Source organism: Cibotium barometz, chromosome 9, assembly GCF_041138505.1.
Source record: "Cibotium barometz isolate CiBa-2024 chromosome 9, ASM4113850v1, whole genome shotgun sequence".
Classification (NCBI taxonomy): domain Eukaryota; kingdom Viridiplantae; phylum Streptophyta; class Polypodiopsida; order Cyatheales; family Cibotiaceae; genus Cibotium; species Cibotium barometz.
This window is the reverse complement of record NC_141054.1, coordinates 61,782,881-61,809,225: the sequence shown is the minus strand read 5'-3', so window position 1 is coordinate 61,809,225 and position 26,345 is coordinate 61,782,881. Positions and strand designations below refer to the sequence as shown.

The following is a 26,345-nucleotide window of genomic DNA, read 5'->3' as shown; positions in this document are numbered from 1 at the left end:
TCCTCCCCAGCCTATCCACAAATGATGAGATCTCATCAATATATAGCCCAAACAACAAGAGGGATCCTGTTTGACCCCGATACTACTGGGGATGCCACTTGAGAGCCATATCTTATCAGACATCCCCAATACTACTGAGGATGCCACATATCTTATCAAACACGACCTCATAATATTTCATCATGCCCCATATTATATTTGCTGAAAATCGAAGCCCTTGTAGGCAATCCATAAGTCGAGATCAAGGGACAACATCAAAACCACATCCACTGAGCTTTTTTTTTAAAGAGCATCTAAACATATATAATGATACTTCAACCATCATTTATTACCTATTAACACTTAACTAAATCACATAGCTGCCTGATATACACTGATCTTGTTGGCAGTGTTTATTTAATAAAAACTTCCCGCAGTTTCACGACTGCCATTGACTTATAGATGATGAACGATTGTCTCCACCATAATAGATCAATGATCATAACCATTCATCAAAACTCTAAACTCATTTCCAGGCACCCAAATATCCCACCCTATCTCGAGGGATGAGTCGTAGATCCGATCCATGTTTCAAAAAGACATTTCCTAAACAATACAACCACTTGTGAGAAGATGGTGTCTTTCAAGCACAGCATATAAACGTAAAATGCACACAACAAGAAATCCTTCATTGTATTGGGATAATTATTCATTCATACCTGCACTTTGCTGAGGATTAATTCCAACACCATCTGAAAGCCAAAAATAGAGGCCATTAATGCAATGAAAAATCGAAGCATGTTTGTAACCTAGCTAGTAGCATATAGGCTCACTGTTTGTGATGATGGCACTTGTTTGAGGTGGGACTTTAAACTCTTCAGCTGCAAACTTCAGCACTGCTGTAAATGGAGCCTCCTCAGGTACACTAAAACTGAAAATTTAATTTATTTTTTTAGTTCGAACACCATAAACACCATATGTCAACCTCTCTCTCATAGGCCAATTTTGGCCTTTTGTAGACGTTAATCTCTCTCTCTCTCTCTCTCTCTCTCTCTCTCTCTCTCTCTCTCTCTCTACGATAATACATTCTTCTTCTTCTTCTTCTTCTTCTCTCTCTAGAGTCATGAGATACGAGGATCAGAGATGCCTCGGATTATACTTGCTGGAGCTGCGTAGACATAGAGAGGGTCTCTTGAGAGGGAGGGGATCAGAGAGGGAGAGACACCTACAGAGGCAGATTACAGACTTCTTTCAACCAGAGATTGAGCAGTCACGCCAGCAGGCATTGCAACTAGCCCCAAAGTATAGCCGCACCAAAGGTACACTGATTGATCGGGCTATAGAGCTGGGGCAGTCCAGGCGCCCCAAGATGAGAGGCCATCTCGACACCCGCGGAGACTACAACAGAGGATCAGGACCATACTAGCACGGCATGGGAGACGTCCAGTCAGAGTACTCACCATGGAGGACATTGAGGATATCCGCCATCGACCAATGAGAGACATCTTTGTATAGTGATGTGTATGATGCTTACCTTTGTTGCTGGAGTTTTCCTCCCAGATGTTATCCATTAGGAGCTCCTAGTACCGTACTTTTCCTCATAGTTGTTTCAGTTTCACTTAGTTGTTTAGTTGTTTTTAGCTTTTTTAGCTTTTCTTACACAGACATTGTATCAGATCCACCAATTGTTGTAACCTTTTTGGTCTCATAGGTCATTTTGGCCTTTTGAAGACGTTAATATATCATTTCATTTCATTTCTCTCTCGGACCGGGCCTCAGCATTCCAGCGTGCCCGACGCCCCCAGCCCCCCCAGACGTTGGCCATGATCCCCTCATCAGCTCCAGATCCAAGACATGCTCCACCGCCATCGAGCTACCTTTCCACGTGACATAGCTGAGGGAGGCCTCTCAGCCATACTCATTAGCCCCACACTTGATATTTTGGAGAGTGGTATACCATGATCCATCTATCATCTACTGGGGGCTGATGCTCCTCTCATGTTCCATGTTCCTAGTATTCCATGGTGAATTTTCCATGGACAGTTTTGTATCACCCCAATGAGATAGCTATGTTTTGTTTCTGTTTTATTTTCCATTCCATGATGAGATATGCCATGGACATTGTTGCATCACTTTGGTCTCATAGGCCCATTGGGTCTTTAGTAGACGCTCTCTCTCTCTCTCTCTCTCTCTCTCTCTCTCTCTCTCTCTCTCTGGACATACAAGGCAAGAATAACAAGATTGAAGAATTGGTAGCAAAGGTGTTCGAACCACCAGGAGGAGGAGATTCGGATGTTGAAAGAGACCCAAATGCAACAACAGGAAATGCCAAAGGCTGCCCCAGTGATAAGGGGAACTCTGGACAGAAATGGAAACCCTAAAGGCTACGGTCAAGGACCATACAGTGGAGGAAGGGGAACTGAATATTCAGGAGGGTCTAAGGACGGACTTTGAGCAGCTGAAGGTTGCAAGTGATAAGTTGCAGGAAGAACTGCAGACCACCATGAAAGATTGGGTGGAGGTGGTAAATAAGCAAAAAACCCCATAGAGCATCATACATGAGACTCTTGAGGAGGAGAAACACAGGAAGCACAGGGCCCTCCATGTGCGAGTGCAGGGGCTACAGGTGGGGGCTTCCCCCAAGGCTGATGCCATGACGCTTTGCCAGATGGTAGGAGTGGACGGGATCCCCGCCCCCCCCCCTTGCAGATACATGGAGGGTAGGCAAGGATATGGCATGAGAGCAGCCCCTCATCATCAGATTCCCTGATGCCACCAATAGACAAGCCTTCTTAGACAGACAGGCTGCCTTCAAGGGCACACAAGTGTACATGGGAGATGATCTCACCCCACCACAGGTGGCACACCGGCGTGAGGCAATGGTGACAGTTTATCAAGTCCGTAGAGCAGGTAAGTGGGCTATCTTGAGAGATGGTAGGGTCATTATCACTGAGCGTCGCCCCAAATAGGGACGCGGGGTCTATGAGACCAAACACCTGAGGTTAGCAATAAGGAATTGGAATGGCACCCCATTGTCGAATCTAGGAGGTTTGAGCGAGATTCTCACAGACATGGATGTCGTTTTCTATACAGAGACTCATCAGAGCCATGAGAGGGGCTTACCATACATAGCCGGGTATGAGTGGGAGTTAGCTTTCCGAGGCGAGACCCGTACACCAGGAGGAGTACGTGGCTCCGAAGTAGCTATTCTTTTTAGATCCCATCTTCGACAATTCCTCGGCATTGTCCGAAAAAAAGAGGATACAAGGTTTCTTTGGGTGCGGCTACAACTTAGCAGTGACAGAGTCATCCACATTGCTATGTGTTATTTTGCACTGTGACACTCCCCTTACGCCGCACAGCATGGCCAGTCACCGTACTTATAATGGAGATATTATGGAGTTCTCACAGCTGGGGGAAGTCCTGCTGGGGGGGGGGGGGGGGGGGGGACTTCAACGACAAGACGGGGAGTCAGTAGGTCCCACTACTAAATCTGGACAACCCTATCAGACTACAGGAGCTCGGCATCACAGACACGGGGCTGCAGAGATCATCACAAGACCACGAGGAGGTCACGGTATATGGGAGATATTTCTTAGAGCTAGGAACTACACATGGTCTCGTTATCTATAACAGGATGTCCCAATGGCCATCTACCGACACCCTCACCTCCTTCCCTCACTCAAGAGGTACTAGCACCGTGGACTATCTTATGGGATCCATAGTTACCAGGGGACGGGGATGGGGACGGGGACGGGGGACGGGGACGGGGACGGGGACGGCTAAAGGTAGGGAACGGGGACGGGTGGGTGGGGACGGGTGGGTGAGTAGGAGAGGGTGGACAGGAAGGTGATGGACCGTGGAGTAGGAGAGGGAGATAGTGGAGAGGAAAGCTTGAGTAGGAGAGGGAGATCGTGGAGAGGAACTCAAGTCTTGGAAGGCTTGAGTAGAAGAGGAGTGGCTCCAAGCCCATTATATAGTTGTGTTGTTCTCTCTCTCTCTCTCTCTCTCTCAAATGGCCAGTGTTAACGGCTAGTAGCCGTTTATTTGAAAAAAAATGCCTGAAGATTTAGCTGTTGAGGCCATCCCCGTCCCCTGCAAACAACGTCCCCCCGTTCCCACAATGGGGAACGCCCATCCCTGGTCACGTCCCCTCCGTCCCGTCCCCCTGGCCGTCCCCAGCCCGGTGTGCAGGTCTCTCTGCTTGGGACGGCGCTCCCACGTCCCACGTGGGCGTCCCTCCGTCCCCCTGTCACTATGATGGGATCTCCAGCTTTGGCACACCTTCTCCCTGACTTCTCCATCCTGCCCCCCCCACCCCCTTTGAAGTTGACCCTGCCAACCTCTCTTTCACTCTTACCTGCACACCACCCGCCCCTCCAACACCACCCCCCATCCCACATTACACCCCGGTACCTAAGGCTTGCCATGGAGTCCTCAAGACATCTAGCACTTGAAGGCCACTCCGGAGTATGGTATGCCTTAGTTTCCACTTGGTTCTCAGTATATGGGCTCCACATGGATTGCCTACCACCCCTTCAGTACAATTTGGACTCCCCTTTTCTCCAGCTCTCTCATGAGGATACTAACCGTTTTATCCAATTAGATCTTCTCAACCTCTACACCCATTCCACATGGATCACACCTCCAGAGCTCCCAACAAAGATGCACTTCGACAGAGATCACTTCCTCACGCTCACCGAGGAAGGATTCATCTAGCAGCCTAGCTACTTAAGTGTTCAAATGTCTCATGTCATGCGGATTGCAATTGGCTGGATACAAGTTTCATCCCACCGCCTCAGAGTGGAGACAAGTAGAGCTGAGAGCGTCTTCAGAGCCGGGGAGCTCATACAGAGACCCGGAGAGGAGAGGATCTGCCGATTATGACACACAGATGTAGAGGTAGAGGAGCATTACACATGCCGCTGCCGAATATACTATGAGATCCGTGGGATGTTTCACTATTTGTTTCGTGAAAGATTTGGTCCACTCACCGAGATCATTCACTTCCCGGACCAGCGTTGCCTAGGGCTCTAGTGAGAGAGCTTCAACCCCAGCCACACTGACCCCTCCCTCACTAGCCAAACATCACCAATCTTTTTCGGACCCAAGAGGTGGACACTCATACAGTGAATCTTCTAGACCCACCTCGGGCCACTCCGGTCCGACCTTGCCTGAGAGAAGTTGTCACATGCACTCTGCACTCAGTGCATGGTGACAAGATGGCTCATCATCAGAAGTGCAACAGTTGTACAGTTTTAGAACCCAATAGGATGATATTTGTCGTACGTCGTGACCCCATTGTACATCCTCAGTCCTGGATAAGTCAGGCACGAGCTACGTAGGTCATTCCTCAGCCTTAGCGGGTCAGTAAGTCAATCAAGTCCCTTAACCCACTTGGAGAGAATCATTCATGCATGTAGAGTCAGTAGAAGCCTTAGGGTTTGCATCAGAAAGCACTCTGCATCTTGCATAATATGCATACATATGCCTGTGCATCATTTAGAACATCCCCAAAGCCTTAGGGAATTTACTGGGATTTATCTGGTATTTTTTCCATATTTATTAGTATTTATTTAGCATTATTTGCATTATTGGGCATTTATAAATATTAACTTTATTAAATGACCAACCTCCAGTTAGTATAAATAGGCTAGCCTAGAGCCTCTTTTCCTCATTCAATCTTCATTGTGCTAAGAGCTCTCCTCCTCCTTGCTTTCAGCCCAAGATTAATCCAGCCCTAGAGCCCATAAGCTTTCTTCTCCAGCCCCTTGAGAACCATAGCTTCATCCAGCCCTAGGCGCCTGCCTTCAGCATCATTCAGCCCTGAATTCAGCACTCAGTTCAGGCCCAGAATCAGTCCATAGTTCAGCTCAGTTTAACGCCAGATTCAGCCTGCATATACCTGCGTTTTTGCACAGCCGAACAGCAGCAGTCTGCGTTTCTGTTCCAGCCGTACAGCAGCAGCCCAGCAGCCCTGTTTCTCATGCGTTTCAGTCCACAGCATCCTCAACACTTCAGCGTTTCTGTCCACAGCAGTTTCCAGCCCTGAAGATTCAGTCTACAGCAGTTTCCAGCCCTGAATCTGCTGTTTGCATCAGTGTCCAGCCTTCTATGCATCATCCACACATGCAGCAGTCATCTGGTGAAGGTAACACAGCATTCATAAGTGTTTTCAGCATTCTAACATAGTGTAGAATAGTCCACCTTCTTCTTCTCTCAGCCTCAGGTGTGCAGCCCTTCCTCATGCCCTTGGGAAGAGTGCATAGGCTCGAGATCAGGTCATCGAGGTGTTTCTACAGCAGTGTACAGATCAGCCACTCTCCGATCCTCCGAGATCTTGCGTTTGGCTTATCTACAGTCCACAGTCGTTCTCTCTAAAGAAATAAAGCAAATACTATCTCGTTATCAGGATAGGGGGCCCTTCAGTGGGTAATTCGGGACCCAATCTGGTGTACAGTTCTCATATCTCTCTCTCTCATCTCTTTAAAGTTTGAAGTAATGAAATGGATTGCTAAACTCACGAAACTCAGGATACAGAAGACGGTGTGAGCATTTGTGTGACAGGATCAACCAATACAAAGACTTCCGCTGCATATCACATTGGTATCAGATTCAGATTGTCCACACACACCGTATCCTAGCGTGGGGGCATCCTTGGATGGTTAGATTGCGTTCCGGCACGACCACCAACTTCAGCATCATGTCTACAGGAGAGAGTACTCATCAGCCGGAAGACGTCTCCCCCGAAGGAAACCTTGTTCTTCCGCCTACAGCAGACACCATAGCTCTTCTTAGAGCTCAGAACCAGCTACTCATGGAGCGTCTCCAACTCTTGGAGGCAGCAGCAGCACGTCCTTCTACACCTCCAGCAGCACCCGACTACATCTCCCTCTTCTTTCAGATGGAACAACAAAGGAGAGAGGACAAGGCCCGAAGGAGAAGAGACAAAGAAGAAAGACGGGACTATGAGGAAGCCCAACGCAGGATCGACGAAGACCGGCGTCAAGCTGAACTCGCCGCTCGGGAACACCAACGTGAGCTTGATCGAGAATGTATGTTACTCGAACACCAACGAGAAAAGGAGGCCATACACTTGAGGTATCAGCAGCTCTCCTCAGTCTCCCCAGTCATAGGTGTCACCAGCCAGCATCCCGCAGTAGCATCAACCACCATCATTCGCAGTCAACCGAATTTCAGCAAGTATGATGGTAAGTGTGATCATTCTTCAGTCAATCAATTTATTCATCAGTTTAATGCTCATTTTCCATTAGCTAAGATCACAGACCCACAAGACAAAGTCCACTTAGCGGCTCCCCATCTCACTGGTGAGGCAGTCACTTGGTGGCAGCATTGGTCTAGTATTCATACTGACCAGGCCACAGGTGTCACAGCCTTTGACTGGGACATCTTTGTCCATGACCTGAAGACCAGATTTCTCCCGCCCCAGTACATGACCGGTCTGAAAGACGAGTTCTATGGACTCAGACAGAACGGATCCCCAGTGCTTAAGTTTTCCGGTAAGGTTATTACTTTAGCACAGCAGTTAGGGTTATCTGAGCAGGCCAAGATGGAGCAATTCATTTGTGGATTGGACTCCAACATTCGGTTCACAGTTCGTAACTTTGAACCAAGTACATATGACCGGGCTCTGACTCTCGCTCAGAATGAAGAAATGAAGCTCAACGGGGGCAAGCCCAAGCAGACATCTCAGTCTAGTACCAAACCCCAGCAGCAGCAATCAACTGCACAGACAGGGAAAGGTAACGCATCTTCTAAAGATGCTAAGAAGGACAGCAGTAATAGCTCCAGTTCAGGGGGTAAGAAGGATAAAGAACCTAAGAAAACCCCTGATGAAAAGGCTAAAGCAGGCATTACTGGAGGTTATCTTCCTCCAGAGGAGCAAAGGAAGTACCAGTCAGAAAATAGATGTTTTTTCTGTCATATTATAAGGCATGGTAAGAAGGATTGCCACAAATGGCAAGCGGCACAAGCTGCCAAAGCTCCTTCTGCCACAGTTGCCACAGCCTCCCCAGCTCCTCCAGCCTTTACCTTCCATGCATCCTATGCCATCCGTGGTATTTGATGCTGAGCAGGAGGGTGAGAGCGATGCTGCTCAGAAGAGCCTTATCCGAGCTTATGGCTCTGCCCAGGGCCGACAGTTTGTAGTCCTTTTTGATATGGGTAGTTCTGAAGACGCCATCTCTCCCCAGTTGGCTAATAAATTGAACTGCACATTAGTCCCATATCATCTGGATGTGGACGGGTTTACACCTGGTCTTCGCACCCACATTTCCCAAAAGGCACAGCAGTTTGCCTTTGAAGTAAACGAGATTTCATGGTCTCCCCTCTGTTAGGGTGTGACATGATCTTAGGAATTCAGTGGTTCCGTCAGTATGAGCCTATTCCCAATTGGGGACAGGACACTTTTACTATTTGTAAAGGTTTTCCTGAGCCTGTCATGATTCGGAGGGATAGAAGCATTCTTGGCATCCCATTGATTTCACATCTCCAGGCCAGACGAGCTATCCGCAAGGGAGCAGAAGGAGCACTCCTTTATGTTCGTGCTCAAACAGCCCCTCCCTCATTAGTAGCATCCCTTACATCTTCAGTCCCTCAGTTAGCAGACCTCCTATCCAGACACCAGGACATTATGCGTAGGGACGATCTCCCCCCCAGTCTCCCACCCTCTCGTCTTGAGGACCGTCACATTGATTTGGTCCCTGGATTAGATCCTCCTAGCAGGTTTCCCTATCGTCTTTCCAAGACTTTAGAGGGCGAGTTGGAAAAGCAGTTATCTGAGCTTCTCCGAGCCGGATTCATTCGGCCTTCTTCCTCCCCATTTGCTGCACCTATCCTATTTGTCCAAAAGAAGGACAAGTCTGCACGCCTTTGTGTAGACTACAGGGCATTAAACAAACTCACTATCAAGAATAAGTTTCCTATGCCCAGGATAGAGTACATTTTGGAGCGTTTAGACGGTGCTAAGTTTTTCACTAAGATCGACCTCAAGAGTGGTTAACATCAGGTCCGCATTTTTGAAGCTGACATTCCAAAAACAGCTTTCAGGACAGAGCGTGGTCACTACGAGTTCGTAGTCATGCCTTTTGGGCTTACAAATGCACCTGCAACGTTCAATAAGATGATGTCTAGGATTTTCGCAGTCCACATTGGGAAGTGTGTTTTCATATTCCTTGATGACATACTAGTCTTCTCAGCCACTGCGGAGCAGCATGAGAAAGATGTGGAGAAAGTCTTGTAACTTTTGCGAGATAATCAGCTCTACATAAACGCCAAAAAGTCTATCTTTGGTGTTAAGGAAGTTCAATATTTGGGCTACATCATCGGTTCCGATGGGATTAGACTGGACCCATCAAAGGTTCAGGAGATCTTAGATTGGGACATTCCTAAGACCGCCCAAGAAATCCGTTCATTCGTAGGTCTTTGTCACGCCTATAGCACACATGTCCATCAGTTTTCCAACCTTGCAGCACCTCTTACCGACTTGCTCAAGGGGGTGAAAACTCGCAAGCAGAAAGTCTCAATTACAGGTAAGCCACTTGATGCATTCCGTGCACTCCAGAAAGCTGCCTCAGAAGCACCTATATTAAAGTTAGCATCATGGGACGAACCTTTCGAGGTCATCACCGATGCCAGCAATGTAGCCATAGGTGCAGTCCTCCAGCAGGACAATAGACCTGTGGCATATTATAGCAGAAAGTTGGATGTCGCCGAAAAGAATTATTCGGTATATGACAAAGAGCTTTTGGGTGTGATCACAGCGCTCAAACATTGGAAGTCTTTTCTTTATGGACAGGCTTTCACAGTGAAAACAGACCACCAAGCACTTAAGTGGCTTCAGACTATGCCAAGTGCCCAGTGGAGTGATCGACAGGCCAGGTGGAGTCAAATCTTCCAACAGTTTGGAGGTATGATTGAATACATCCCTGGTAAGCATAACCCTGTAGCAGATGCTCTCAGTCGAAAGTCCAGCATCCAGGCAGTCCAAGAAGCTACCATTCTCGAAATCACGGGGAAGGACTTGGATAGTATGAAAGACCAATATCTCGACTCCCCTGAGTTTGGTACTCAGTATAGTTTGGCCCTCACTTCTGAGCCTGGCCACTATTCAGTACAGAACGGTTGGTTGTTCTACAAGAACCGTCTCTGTGTTACTCGGAAAAAGCGTTCCGCTCTTCTCCACGATGCCCATGACTCCTTAGTTGGAGGACATACGGGTATCAACAGTACCCTCGAGAAATTAGAACGGTCCTTTCATTGGCCAAAGATGAGGCGTGATGTCTATGCACGTGTACAAGCCTGTAAGATTTGTCAAAAAGTCAAGGTTCCCCATACAAAGAAGGCAGGTTTACTTCAACCTTTGCCTATCCCCGACGGACCTTTTATCGACATATCTATGGACTTTGTAGGGCCTCTACCAGCATCCACTGGATCCCGTAACACTCAGTGTTTTACCATTGTGGATCGCTTTAGTAAGTTCTGCATGCTCATCCCATGCAAGCATACGGCCACAACCGAGGACGTAGCCCATCTGTTTCTCAAGCATTGGTATCCAATTTGTGGTTTGCCTAGCACCATAACATCAAACAGAGATTCCAAGTTTACCTCGCATTTCTGGAGGGCATTATTTGAAAACTTTGGAACTAAGTTGCAGTTGTCTAGTGCATTCCATCCCCAGACAGATGGCCAGACAGAAATTTATAACCAGTTGGCCTTTGATGTCCTCAAGTCATACTGTCATGACCAGCAGTCCAAATGGGAGCACTATCTTCCGTTGGTCCAAGCTATCTTGAACGACACTCATTCATCCAGTGTCGGACGGACTCCATATGAAGCAGCCTTTGGTCGCCGTTTTTCTTCTCTTTTGACGAGAATGGTGTCTCCATCTTTAGAGGCTAATAAAACCACGGAAGCATTTTCCGAGATTATTGAGTCAATCAAGGACCGCTTGACCAAAGCTCAGGAAGCATATAGCAGACAGGCAAATAAATCTAGACGAGATGTCCACTTCAAGGAAGGGGATTGGGTCTATTTGCGTATCATGAAGCAGAGATTGAAACAAGTGGGCAAACGTTGTCCCAAGCTATCATTCCGTAGTTTTGGCCCTTTTCCCATAGTTAAGAAGATAAGTGATGTCTCAATGAAGTTAAAGTTGCCTGCCAGTTGGACAATGCATGATGTTTTCCATGTTTCTTGGCTAAAACCATATGTTGGCCCAGAAGTGTTTGATGTTTCAGATGAACAGCAGCAAAACGTGGTAGACGAGGCAGAAGTTATTGAGCCTGAGCAGATCCTTCTTCATCGATGGAAGCATGGTTCCGGTCGACGGATTCGTCAGTTCTATACGAAACTCCGAGATCGAGGCACCCACGAAGCCGTATGGCTCGACGAGGAGTTCTTCCAGGAGTACCCCCAGTTATTTGCGGACTACTTGGAAGCCATGAACCTGCAGCCAAGCTAATCAGGAGGGAATGTCACATGCACTCTGCACTCAGTGCATGGTGACAAGATGGCTCATCATCAGAAGTGCAACAGTTGTACAGTTTTAGAACCCAATAGGATGATATTTGTCGTACGCCGTGACCCCATTGTACATCCTCAGTCCAAGATAAGTCAGGCACGAGCTACGTAGGTCATTCCTCAACCTTAGCGGGTCAGTCAGTCAGTCAAGTCCCTTAACCCACTTGGAGAGAATCATTCATGCATGTAGAGTCAGTAGAAGCCTTAGGGTTTGCATCAGAAAGCACTCTGCATCTTGCATAATAAGCATACATATGCCTGTGGGAATTTACTGGGATTTATCTGCTATTTTTTCCATATTTATTATTATTTATTTAGCATTATTTGCATTATTGGGCATTTATAAATATTAACTTTATTAAATGACCAACCTCCAGTTAGTATAAATAGGCTTGCCTAGAGCCTCTTTTCCTCATTCAGTCTTCATTGTGCTAAGAGCTCTCCTCCTTCTTGCTTTCAGCCCAAGACTAATCCAGCCCTAGAGCCCATAAGCTTTCTTCTCCAGCCCCTTTAGAACCATAGCTTCATCCAGCCCTAGGCGCCTGCCTTCAACATCATTCAGCCCTGAATTCAGCACTCAGTTCAGGCCCAGAGTCAGTCCACAGTTCAGCTCAGTTTAACGCCAGATTCAGCCTGCATATACCTGCGTTTTTGCACAGCCGTACAGCAACAGTCTGCATTTCTGTTCCAGCCGTACAGCAGCAGCCCAGCAGCCCTGTTTCTCATGCGTTTCAGTCCACAGCATCCTCAACACTTGAGCGTTTCTGTCCACAGCAGTTTCCAGCCCTGAAGATTCAGTCTACAGCAGTTTCCAGCCCTGAATCTACTGTTTGCATCAGTGTCCAGCCTTCTATGCATCATCCACACATGCAGCAGTCATCTGGTGAAGGTAACACAGCATTCATAAGTGTTTTCAGCATTCTAACATAGTGTAGAATAGTCCACCTTCTTCTTCTCTCAGCCTCAGGTGTGCAGCCCTTCCTCATGCCCTTGGGAAGAGTGCATAGGCTCGAGATCAGGTCATCGAGGTGTTTCTACAGCAGTGTACAGATCAGCCACTCTCCGATCCTCCGAGATCTTGCGTTTGGCTTATCTACAGTCCACAGTCATTCTCTCTAAAGAAATAAAGCAAAAACTATCTCATTATCGGGATAGGGGGCCCTTCAGTGGGTAATTCGGGACCCAATCTGGTGTACAGTTCTCATCTCTCTCTCTCTCATCTCTTTAAAGTTTGAAGTAATGAAATGGATTGCTAAACTCACGAAACTCAGGATACAGAAGACGGTGTGAGCATTTGTGTGACAGGATCAACCAATACAAAGACTTCCGCTGCATATCACATTGGTATCAGATTCAGATTGTCCACACACACCGTATCCTAGCGTGGGGGCATCCTTGGATGGTTAGATTGCGTTCCGGCACGACCACCGACTTCAGCATCATGTCTACAGGAGAGAGTACTCATCAGCCGGAAGGCGTCTCCCCCGAAGGAGACCTTGTTCTTCCGCCTACAGCAGACACCATAGCTCTTCTTAGAGCTCAGAACCAGTTACTCATGGAGCGTCTCCAACTCTTGGAGGCAGCAGCAGCACGTCCTTCTACACCTCCAGCAGCACCCGACTACATCTCCCTCTTCTTTCAGATGGAACAACAAAGGAGAGAGGACGAGGCCCGAAGGAGAAGAGACAAAGAAGAAAGACGGGACTATAAGGAAGCCCAACGCAGGATCGACGAAGACCGGCGTCAGGCTGAACTCGCCGCCGCTCGGGAACACCAACGTGAGCTTGATCGAGAACGTATGTTACTCGAACACCAACGGGAAAAGGAGGCCATACACTTGAGGTATCAGCAGCTCTCCTCAGTCTCCCCAGTCATAGGTGTCACCAGCCAGCATCCCACAGCAGCATCAACCACCATCATTCGCAGTCAACCGAATTTCAGCAAGTATGATGGTAAGTGTGATCATTCTTCAGTCAATCAATTTATTCATCAGTTTAATGCTCATTTTCCATTAGCTAAGATCACAGACCCACAAGACAAAGTCCACTTAGCGGCTCCCCATCTCACTGGTGAGGCAGTCACTTGGTGGCAGCATTGGTCTAGTATTCATACTGACCAGGCCACAGGTGTCACAGCCTTTGACTGGGACATCTTTGTCCATGACCTGAAGACCAGATTTCTCCCGCCCCAGTACATGACCGGTCTGAAAGACGAGTTCTATGGACTCAGACAGAACGGATCCCCAGTGCTTCAATTTTCCGGTAAGGTTATTACTTTAGCACAGCAGTTAGGGTTATCTGAGCAGGCCAAGATGGAGCAATTCATTTGTGGATTGGACTCCAACATTCGGTTCACAGTTCATAACTTTGAACCAAGTACATATGACCGGGCTCTGACTCTCGCTCAGAATGAAGAAATGAAGCTCAACGGGGGCAAGCCCAAGCAGACATCTCAGTCCAGTACCAAACCCCAGCAGCAGCAATCAGCTGCACAGACAGGGAAAGGTAACGCATCTTCTAAAGATGCTAAGAAGGACAGCAGTAATAGCTGCAGTTCAGGGGGTAAGAAGGATAAAGAACCTAAGAAAACCCCTGATGAAAAGGCTAAAGCAGGCATTACTGGAGGTTATCTTCCTCCAGAGGAGCAAAGGAAGTACCAGTCAGAAAATAGATGTTTTTTCTGTCATATTATAGGGCATGGTAAGAAGGATTGCCACAAATGGCAAGCGGCACAAGCTGCCAAAGCTCCTTCTGCCACAATTGCCACAGCCTTCCCAGCTCCTCCAGCCTTCTCTGTGTTACTCGGGAAAAGCGTTCCGCTCTTCTCCACGATGCCCATGACTCCTTAGTTGGAGGACATAGGGGTATCAACAGTACCCTCGAGAAATTAGAACGGTCCTTTTATTGGCCAAAGATGAGGCGTGATGTCTATGCACATGTACAAGCCTGTAAGATTTGTCAAAAAGTCAAGGTTCCCCATACAAAGAAGGCATGTTTACTTCAACCTTTGCCTATCCCCGACGGACCTTTTATCGACATATCTATGGACTTTGTAGGGCCTCTACCAGCATCCACTGGATCCCGTAACACTCAGTGTTTTACCATTGTGGATCGATTTAGTAAGTTCAGCATGCTCATCCCATGCAAGCATACGGCCACAGCCGAGGACGTAGCCCGTCTGTTCCTCAAGCATTGGTATCCAATTTGTGGTTTGCCTAGCACCATAACATCAGACAGAGATTCCAAGTTTACCTCGCATTTCTGGAGAGCATTATTTGAAAACTTTGGAACTAAGTTGCAGTTGTCTAGTGCATTCCATCCCCAGACAGATGGCCAGACAGAAATTTATAACCAGTTGGCCTTTGATGTCCTCAAGTCATACTGTCATGACCAGCAGTCCAAATGGGAGCACTATCTTCCGTTGGTCCAAGCTATCTTGAACGACACTCATTCATCTAGTGTCGGACGGACTCCATATGAAGCAGCCTTTGGTCGCCGTTTTTCTTCTCTTTTGACGAGAATGGTGTCTCCATCTTTAGAGGCTAATAAAACCACGGAAGCATTTTCCGAGATTATTGAGTCAATCAAGGACCGCTTGACCAAAACTCAGGAAGCATATAGCAGACAGGCAAATAAATCTAGACGAGATGTCCACTTCAAGGAAGGGGATTGGGTCTATTTGCGTATCATGAAGCAGAGATTGAAACAAGTGGGCAAACGTTGTCCCAAGCTTTCATTCCGTAGTTTTGGCCCTTTTCCCATAGTTAAGAAGATAATTGATGTCTCAATGAAGTTAAAGTTGCCCGCCAGTTATGTTGGTCCAGAAGTGTTTGATGTTTCAGATGAACAACAGCCAGACGTGGTAGACGAGGCAGAAGTTATTGAGCCTGAGCAGATCCTTCTTCATCATTGGAAGCATGGTTCCGGTCGACGGATTCGTCAGTTCTATACGAAATTCCGAGATCGAGGAACCCACGAAGCCGTATGGCTCGACGAGGAGTTCTTCTAGGAGTACCCCCAGTTATTGGCGGACTACTTGGAAGCCATGAACCTGCCGCCAAGCTAATCAGGAGGGAATGTCACATGCACTCTGCACTCAGTGCATGGTGACAAGATGGCTCATCATCAGAAGTGCAACAGTTGTACAGTTTTTGAACCCAATAGGATGATATTTGTCGTACGCCGTGACCCCATCCTCAGTCCAGGATAAGTCAGGCACGAGCTACGTAGGTCATTCCTCAACCTTAGCGGGTCAGTCAGTCAGTCAAGTCCCTTAACCCACTTGGAGAGAATCATTCATGCATGTAGAGTCAGTAGAAGCCTTAGGGTTTGCATCAGAAAGCACTCTGCATCTTGCATAATATGCATACATATGCCTGCGCATCATTTAGAACATCCCCAAAGCCTTAGGGAATTTACTGGGATTTATCTGGTATTTTTTCCATATTTATTAGTATTTATTTAGCATTATTTGCATTGTTGGGCATTTATAAATATTAACTTTATTAAATGACCAACCTCCAGTTAGTATAAATAGGCTTGCCTAGAGCCTCTTTTCCTCATTCAGTCTTCATTGTGCTAAGAGCTCTCCTCCTCCTTGCTTTCAACCCAAGACTAATCCAGCCCTAGAGCCCATAAGCTTTCCTCTCCAGCCCCTTGAGAACCATAGCTTCATCCAGCCCTAGGCGCCTGCCTTCAGCATCATTCAGCCCTGAATTCAGCACTCAGTTCAGGCCCGGAATCAGTCCACAGTTCAGCTCAGTTTAACGCCAGATTCAGCCTGCATATACCTGCGTTTTTGCACAGCCGTACAGCAACAGTCTGCGTTTCTGTTCCAGCCGTACAGCAGCAGCCCAGCAGCCCTGTTTCTCATGCGTTTCAGTCCACAGCATCCTCAACACTTCAGCGTTTCTGTCCACAACAGTTTCCAGCCCTGAAGATTCAGTCTACAGCAGTTTCCAGCCCTGAATCTGCTGTTTGCATCAGTGTCCAGCCTTCTATGCATCATCCACACATGCAGCAGTCATCTGGTGAAGGTAACACAGCATTCATAAGTGTTTTCAGCATTCTAACATAGTGTAGAACAGTCCACCTTCTTCTTCTCTCAGCCTCAGGTGTGCAGCCCTTCCTCATGCCCTCGGGAAGAGTGCATAGGCTCGAGATCAGGTCATCGAGGTGTTTCTACAGCAGTGTACAGATCAGCCACTCTCCGATCCTCCGAGATCTTGCGTTTGGCTTATCTACAGTCCACATTCATTCTCTCTAAAGAAATAAAGCAAATACTATCTCGTTATCGGGATAGGGGGCCCTTCAGTGGGTAATTCGGGACCCAATCTGGTGTACAGTTCTCATATCTCTCTCTCTCATCTCTTTAAAGTTTGAAGTAATGAAATGGATTGCTAAACTCACGAAACTCACGATACAGAAGACGGTGTGAGCATTTGTGTGACAGGATCAACCAATACAAAGACTTCCGCTGCATATCACATTGGTATCAGATTCAGATTGTCCACACACACCGTATCCTAGCGTGGGGGCATCCTTGGATGGTTAGATTGCGTTCCGGCAGGGCCACCGACTTCAGCATCATGTCTACAGGAGAGAGTACTCATTAGCCAGAAGACGTCTCCCCCGAAGGAGACCTTGTTCTTCCGCCTACAGCAGACACCATAGCTCTTCTTAAAGCTCAGAACCAGCTACTCATGGAGCGTCTCCAACTCTTGGAGGCAGCAGCAGCACGTCCTTCTACACCTCCAGCAGCACCCGACTACATCTCCCTCTTCTTTCAGATGGAACAACAAAGGAGAGAGGACGAGGCCCGAAGGAGAAGAGACAAAGAAGAAAGACGGGACTATGAGGAAGCCCAACGCAGGATCGACGAAGACCGGCGTCAAGCTGAACTCGCCGCTCGGGAACACCAACGTGAGCTTGATCGAGAACGTATGTTACTCGAACACCAACGAGAAAAGGAGGCCATACACTTGACGTATCAGCAGCTCTCCTCAGTCTCCCCAGTCATAGGTGTCACCAGCCAGCATCCCGCACAGCAGCATCAACCACCATCATTCGCAGTCAACCGAATTTCAGCAAGTATAATGGTAAGTGTGATCATTCTTCAGTCAATCAATTTATTCATCAGTTTAATGCTCATTTTCCATTAGCTAAGATCACAGACCCACAAGACAAAGTCCACTTAGCGGCTCCCCATCTCACTGGTGAGGCAGTCACTTGGTGGCAGCATTGGTCTAGTATTCATACTGACCAGGCCTGGTCTAGTATTCATACTGACCAGGCCACAGGTGTCACAGCCTTTGACTGGGACATCTTTGTCCATGACCTGAAGACCAGATTTCTCCCGCCCCAATACATGACCGGTCTGAAAGACGAGTTCTATGGACTCAGACAGAACGGATCCCCAGTGCTTCAGTTTTCCGGTAAGGTTATTACTTTAGCATAGCGGTTAGGGTATCTGAGCAGGCCAAGATGGAGCAATTCATTCGTGGATTGGACTCCAACATTCGGTTCACAGTTCGTAACTTTGAACCAAGTACATATGACCGGGCTCTGACTCTCGCTCAGAATGAAGAAATGAAGCTCAACGGGGGCAAGCCCAAGCAGACATCTCAGTCCAGTACCAAACCCCAGCAGAAGCAATCAGCTGCACAGACAGGGAAAGGTAACGCATCTTCTAAAGATGCTAAGAAGGACAGCAGTAATAGCTCCAGTTCACGAGGTAAGAAGGATAAAGAACCTAAGAAAACCCCTGATGAAAAGGCTAAAGCAGGCATTACTGGAGGTTATCTTCCTCCAGAGGAGCAAAGGAAGTAGCAGTCAGAAAATAGATGTTTTTTCTGTTATATTATAGGGCATGGTAAGAAGGATTGCCACAAATGGCAAGCGGCACAAGCTGCCAAAGCTCCTTCTGCCACAGTTGCCACAGCCTCCCCAGCTCCTCCAGCCCCGCCTACTTCCTCAATTGCAGTTCAACTTTTACCTTCCATGCATCCTATGCCATTCGTGGTATTTGAAGCTAAGCGAGAGTGATGCTGCTCAAAAGAGCCTTATCCGAGCTTATGGCTCTGCCCAAGGCCGACAGTTTGTAGTCCTTTTCGATTGAGCTGCACATTACTCCCATATCATCTTGATGTGGACGGGTTTACACCTGGTCTTCGCACCCACATTTCCCAGAAGACACAGCAGTTTGCCTTTGAAGTTCAGAAGGCCTCATTTAAACGAGATTTCATCGTCTCCCCTCTATTAGGGTGTGACATGATCTTAGGAATTCAGTGGTTCCGTTAGTATGAGCCTATTCCCAATTGGGGGCAGGACACTTTTACTATTTGTAAAGGTTTTCCTGAGCCTGTCATGATTCAGGGGGATAGAAGCATTCTTGGCATCCCATTGATTTCACATCTCCAGGCCAGACGAGCTATCCGCAAGGGAGCAGAAGGAGCACTCCTTTATCTTCGTGCTCAAACAGCCCCTCCCTCATTAGTAGCATCCCTTACATCTTCAGTCCCTCAGTTAGCAGACCTCCTATCCAGACACCAGGACATTATGCTTAGGGACGATCTCCCCCCCAGTCTCCCACCCTCTCGTCTTGAGGACCATCACATTGATTTGGTCCCTGGATCAGATCCTCCTAGCAGGTTTCCCTATCGTCTTTCCAAGACTTTAGAGGGCGAGTTGGAAAAGCAGTTATCTGAGCTTCTCCGAGCCGGATTCATTCGGCTTTCTTCCTCCCCATTTGCTGCACCTATCCTATTTGTCCAAAGGAAGGACAAGTCTACAGGGCATTAAACAAACTCACTATCAAGAATAAGTTTCCTATGCCCAGGATAGAGTACATTTTGGAGCGTTTAGACGGTGCAAAGATTTTCGCTAAGATCAACCTCAAGAGTGGTTACCATCTTACCATCAGGTAAGCATTTTTGAAGCTGACATTCCAAAAACAGCTTTCAGGACAGAGCGTGGTCACTACGAGTTCGTAGTCATGCCTTTTGGGCTTACAAATGCACCTGCAACGTTCAATAAGCTAATCTCTAGGATTTTCGCAGTCCACATTGGGAAGTGTGTTTTCATATTCCTTGATGACATACTAGTCTTCTCAGCCACTGCGGAGCAGCATGAGAAAGATGTGGAGAAAGTCTTGTAACTTTTGCAAGATAATCAGCTCTACATAAACGCCAAAAAGCCTATCTTTGGTGTTAAGGAAGTTCGGTATTTGGGCTACATCATCGGTTCCGATGGGATTAGACTGGACCCATCAAAGGTTCAAGAGATCTTAGATTGGGACATTCCTAAGACCGCCCAAGAAATCCGTTCATTCGTAGGTCTTTGTCAGGCCTATAGCACACATGTCCATCAGTTTTCCAACCTTGCAGCACCTCTTACCGACTTGCTCAAGGGGGTGAAAACTCGCAAGCAGAAAGTCTCAGTTTTACAGGTAAGCCACTTGATGCATTCCGTGCACTCCAGAAAGCTGCCTCAGAAGCACCTGTATTAAAGTTAGCATCATGGGACGAACCTTTCGAGGTCATCACCGATGCCAGCAATGTAGCCATAGGTGCAGTCCTCCAGCAGGACAATAGACCTGTGGCATATTACAGCAAAAAGTTGGATGTCGCCGAAAAGAATTATTCGGTATATGACAAAGAGCTTTTGGGTGTGATCACAGCGCTCAAACATTGGAAGCCTTTTCTTTATGGACAGGCTTTCACAGTGAAAACGGACCACCAAGCACTTAAGTGGCTTCAGACTATGCCAAGTGCCCAGTGGAGTGATCGACAGGCCAGGTGGAGTCAAATCTTCCAACAATTTGGAGGTATGATTGAATACATCCCTGGTAAGCATAACCCTGTAGCAGATGCTCTCAGTCGAAAGTCCAGCATCCAGGCAGTCCAAGAAGCTACCATTCTCAAAATCACGGGGAAGGACTTGGATAGTATGAAAGACCAATATGTCGACTCCCCTGAGTTTGGTACTCAGTATAGTTTGGCCCTCACTTCTGAGCCTGGCCACTATTCAATACAGAACGCTTGGTTGTTCTACAAGAACCGTCTCTGTGTTACTCGGGAAAAGCGTTCCGCTCTTTTCCACGATGCCCATGACTCCTTAGTTGGAGGACATACGGGTATCAACAGTACCCTCGAGAAATTAGAACGGTCCTTTTTATTAGCCAAAGATGAGGCGTGATGTCTATGCACATGTACAAGCCTGTAAGATTTGTCAAAAAGTCAAGGTTCCCCATACAAAGAAGGCAGGTTTACTTCAACCTTTGCCTATCCCCGAGACGGACCTTTTATCGACATATCTATGGACTTTGTAGGGCCTCTACCAGCATCCACTGGATCCCGTAACACTCAGTGTTTTACCATTGTGGATCGCTTTAGTAAGTTCTGCATGCTCATCCCATGCAAGCATACGGCCACAACCGAGGACGTAGCCCGTCTGTTTCTCAAGCATTGGTATCCAATTTGTGGTTTGCCTAGCACCATAACATCAGACAGAGATTCCAAGTTTACCTCGCATTTCTGGAGGGCATTATTTGAAAACTTTGGAACTAAGTTGCAGTTGTCTAGTGCATTCCATCCCCAGACAGATGGCCAGACAGAAATTTATAACCAGTTGGCCTTTGATGTCCTCAAGTCATACTGTCATGACCAGCAGTCCAAATGGGAGCACTATCTTCCGTTGGTCCAAGCTATCTTGAACGACACTCATTCATCCAGTGTCGGACGGACTCCATATGAAGCAACCTTTGGTCGCCGTTTTTCTTCTCTTTTGACGAGAATGGTGTCTCCATCTTTAGAGGCTAATAAAACCACGGAAGCATTTTCCGAGATTATTGAGTCAATCAAGGACCGCTTGACCAAAGCTCAGGAAGCATATAGCAGACAGGCAAATAAATCTAGACGAGATGTCCACTTCAAGGAAGGGGATTGGGTCTATTTGCGTATCATGAAGCAGAGATTGAAACAAGTGGGCAAACGTTGTCCCAAGCTTTCATTCCGTAGTTTTGGCCCTTTTCCCATAGTTTAGAAGATAAGTGATGTCTCAATGAAGTTAAAGTTGCCTGCCAGTTGGACAATGCACGATGTTTTCCATGTTTCTTGGCTAAAACCATATGTTGGTCCAGAAGTGTTTGATGTTTCAGATGAACAGCAGCCAGACGTGGCAGAAGTTATTGAGCCTGAGCAGATCCTTCTTTATCGATGGAAGCATGGTTCCGGTCGACGGATTCGTCAGTTCTATACGAAATTCCGAGATCGAGGCACCCACGAAGCCGTATGGCTCGACGAGGAGTTCTTCCAGGAGTACCCCCAGTTATTGGCGGACTACTTGGAAGCCATGAACCTGCCGCCAAGCTAATCAGGAGGGAATGTCACATGCACTCTGCACTCAGTGCATGCTGACAAGATGGCTCATCATCAGAAGTGCAACAGTTGTACAGTTTTAGAACCCAATAGGATGATATTTGTCGTACGCCGTGACCCCATTGTACATCCTTAGTCCAGGATACGTCAGGCACGAGCTACGTAGGTCATTCCTCAGCCTTAGCGGGTTAGTCAGTCAGTCAAGTCCCTTAACGCACTTGGAGAGAATCATTCATGCATGTAGAGTCAGTAGAAGCCTTAGGGTTTGCATCAGAAAGCACTCTACATCTTGCATAATATGCATACATATGCCTGTCAGCCCAAGACTAATCCAGCCCTAGAGCCCATAAGCTTTCTTCTCCAGCCCCTTGAGAACCATAGCTTCATCCAGCCCTAGGCGCCTGCCTTCAGCATCATTCAGCCCTGAATTCAGCACTCAGTTCAGGCCCAGAATCAGTCCACAGTTCAGCTCAGTTTAACGCCAGATTCAGCCTGCATATACCTGCGTTTTTGCACAGCCGTACAGCAGCAGTCTGCGTTTCTGTTCCAGCCGTACAGCAGCAGCCTAGCAGCCCTGTTTCTCATGCGTTTCAGTCCACAGCATCCTCTACACTTCAGCGTTTCTGTCCACAGCAGTTTCCAGCCCTGAAGATTCAGTCTACAGCAGTTTCCAGCCCTGAATCTGCTGTTTGCATCAGTGTCCAGCCTTCTATGCATCATCCACACATGCAGCAGTCATCTGGTGAAGGTAACACAGCATTCATAAGTGTTTTCAGCATTCTAACATAGTGTAGAACAGTCCACCTTCTTCTTCTCTCAGACTCAGGTGTGCAGCCCTTCCTCATGCCCTTGGGAAGAGTGCATAGGCTCGAGATCAGGTCATCGAGGTGTTTCTACAGCAGTGTACAGATCAGCCACTCTCCGATCCTCCGAGATCTTGCGTTTGGCTTATCTACAGTCCACAGTCGTTCTCTCTAAAGAAATAAAGCAAATACTATCTCGTTATCGGGATAGGGGGCCCTTCAGTGGGTAATTCGGGACCCAATCTGGTGTACAGTTCTCATATCTCTCTCTCTCATCTCTTTAAAGTTTGAAGTAATGAAATGGATTGCTAAACTCACGAAACTCAGGATACAGAAGACGGTGTGAGCATTTGTGTGACAGGATCAACCAATACAAAGACTTCCGCTGCATATCACATTGGTATCAGATTCAGATTGTCCACACACACCGTATCCTAGCGTGGGGGCATCCTTGGATGGTTAGATTGCGTTCCGGCACGACCACCAACTTCAGCATCATGTCTACAGGAGAGAGTACTCATCAGCCGGAAGACGTCTCCCCCGAAGGAAACCTTGTTCTTCCGCCTACAGCAGACACCATAGCTCTTCTTAGAGCTCAGAACCAGCTACTCATGGAGCGTCTCCAACTCTTGGAGGCAGCAGCAGCACGTCCTTCTACACCTCCAGCAGCACCCGACTACATCTCCCTCTTCTTTCAGATGGAACAACAAAGGAGAGAGGACAAGGCCCGAAGGAGAAGAGACAAAGAAGAAAGACGGGACTATGAGGAAGCCCAACGCAGGATCGACGAAGACCGGCGTCAAGCTGAACTCGCCGCTCGGGAACACCAACGTGAGCTTGATCGAGAATGTATGTTACTCGAACACCAACGAGAAAAGGAGGCCATATCACAGAAGTTACCTCGGATCGGGCCACCACATTCCAACGTGCCCAACGTGCACGCCCCCCAGACGCCCTCCACAATCCCCTCATCAGCTTCAGATCCAAGACATGCTCCACTACCATTGAGCTACCTTTCAATGTGACGTAGCTAAGGGAGACCTCTCAGCCATACTCGTCAGCCCCATGCTTGACATTTTGGAGAGTGGTATACCATCTACTCAGAGCTGATGTTGCTCCCATGTTTTTATGTTCTTAGTATTCCATGACGAGTTTCCATGGACAGTTTTGTATCACCCCAGTGAGAGAGCTATATTTATGTTTTCTTTCTGTTTTATTTTCCATTCCATGATGAGATATGCCATGGACATTATTGTATCACTTTGGTCTCATAGGCCCATTGGGTCTTTAGTAGACGCTCTCTCTCTCTCTCTCTCTCTCTCTCTCTCTCTCTCTCTCTCTCTCTTCCTGCTTGAGCTCCGCGCACACAGGGAAACCTTCTTGAGACACAAGCCCCAGCCACCCCGCCCCCTCCCTCGACAGCCAACCATCACCAATTTCTTCCAGACCGAGGAGGCTTGCGCGACCTGTGTTGCTCTGTGCCACTTGTGCCTGCTACATGCTGCCCTGCGCCCTATGTAACCCACCTGCTCAAGCCCCCAAGGCAGTAACTACAGGGAAATAGCCAAGATGAACCTACAGGAGTTGGAGGCATACATCAAGATTGTGGAGGACAACACCAAGAAGGCAGTGGTCGAGCAGAAGGTGTTGGACAGGGTCCTGAACCAACATGAAAAGCAGTTGGAAGGCCTCCACAAGGAGATACAGGGCAAGAATAACAAGACTAAAAAATTAGCAACAAAGGTGAACCACCAGGGGAAGGAGATTTGGCCGTTGAAAGAGACCCACACGCAACAACAGGCAATGCCAGAGGCTGCCCCAATGATAGGGGAACTCTAGGTAGAAAAGGAAGCCCTAATGGTTACTGTCAAGGACCATACAATGGAAGAAGGGGAACTGAATATTTAGGAGGGTCTAAGAACGGACTTGGAGCAGTTGAAGGCTGTGAGTGATAAATTGCGGGAAGAAATCTAGACCATCAAGAAAGGTTGGGTGGAGGTAGTGAAGAAGCACAAACCCCCACAGAGCATCATACATGAGACTCCCGAGGAGGAGAAATGCAAGAAGGATAGGGACCTCCGTGTGTGAGTGAGGGATACATGGTGGGCAGGGAAGGATGTGAGACAAGAGCAGCCCCTCATCATCAGATTCCCTGATGCCACCAGTAGATAGGCTTTCTTAGTCAGACAGACTGCCCTCAAGGGCACACAGGTGTACATGGGGATGATCTCACCCCAGCACGGGTGGCAATGATGACAGTTCATGAGACCCGTAGAGCGGGCAAGTGGGCTATCTACAAAGAATCAGGTCATTATCACTGAGCACCATCCCAAATAGGGACGCGGGGTCTATGAGACCAAACACATGAGGTTAGCAGTATGGAGATGCAATGGCACCCTGTGGTCGAATCCAGGGGGTTTGAGCGAGATTCTCCCAAGAAGGGATGTCATTTTCTATATAGAGACCCCGCGGTTGTCACATTGGCAAGCTATGAAGCGTGTATTCCGTTATTTGCAGGGTACCTTGTCTCTTGGATTGCTTTATCCTGAGGGGGGTGACATGCAGTTATACGCTTACAGTGATTCAGATTGGGCTGGTGATTTTGATACCAGACATTCCACTAGTGGAAATTGTTTCTTTCTTGGCTCTTCATGCATTTCTTGGCTAAGCAAGAAACAGACCACAGTGGCCACTTCGTCTTGTGAGGCAGAGTACAGAGCAGCCTACACTACTACTGTTGAGTGTGTTTGGCTGCGTCGTCTCATGACTGATATGGATATTTCAGTGGAGGAGCCTACACCTATCTATACTGATAGTCAGAGTACCATTGCTGTGGCCAGGAATCCTGTATTTCATGCCATCAGAGCCCTGAGAGAGGTTTACCATACATAGCTGGGTATGAGTGGGAAGCGGCTTTCCGAGGCAAGACCCGCACATCAGGAGGAGTACATGGCTCGGGAGGGGTAGCTGGCCTTTTCAGACCCCAGCTCTGACAGATTCTCAGCATCGTCCGGAAAGATGAGGATGCACCACATCTTTGGGTAGGGGTAGCCGTCCTTTTTAGACCCCATCTCCGACAAATTCTTAGCATCATCCGAAAGAACGAGGATGCATGGTATCTTTGGGTGCGGCCACAACTTAGTGGTGACAGAGTCATCCACATTGCTGTGTTATTTTGCACTACACCACTCCCTTACACTCACAACATGACCAGTCACCGTACTTAACATTATATATATGGGGATACTATGGAGTTCTAACAGCTAGGGGTCGGGGACTTCAACACCATGACAGGGAGTCAGCACGTCCCACTACTCGATCTGGACGACCCAATCAGATTATAGGAGCTGGACATCACTGACATGGGTTTGCATACATCATCACAGGACCATGAGGAGGTCACGGTGTATGGGAGACATTTCTTAGAGCTGGGAGCTGCACACGGTCTTGTTATCTATAGCACAATGTCCCGATGACCCTCCTCTGACGACCTCACCTCCTTCACTTACTCAAGAGGTAACTAGCATCGTGCACTACTTGATGGGATCTCCAGCTTTGGCACACCATCTCCCCAACTTCTCCATCCCACCAACCCCCTTTGAAGCTAACCATGCCCACCTCTCTTTCACTCTTACCTACAAACCACC

General features: G+C 47.7%; 1 protein-coding gene across 1 annotated transcript in view; it reads right to left on the bottom strand.

Annotated features, from left to right (window-relative positions):
* Nucleotides 1-257: 257 nt before the first annotated feature.
* The window catches only part of LOC147635799 (ubiquitin-fold modifier 1), a 35,177-nt gene continuing 9,089 nt past the window's right edge, over nucleotides 258-26,345 (bottom strand). Inside the window, exons 3-5 of the mRNA XM_086803227.1 lie at nucleotides 813-910; nucleotides 699-731; nucleotides 258-585 (exon numbers count right to left, since the gene is read on the bottom strand). Coding sequence (XP_086659353.1) covers nucleotides 506-585; nucleotides 699-731; nucleotides 813-910 — 211 coding nt within the window. The 3' untranslated portion in view covers nucleotides 258-505. The remainder of the gene's footprint in view (nucleotides 586-698; nucleotides 732-812; nucleotides 911-26,345) is intronic.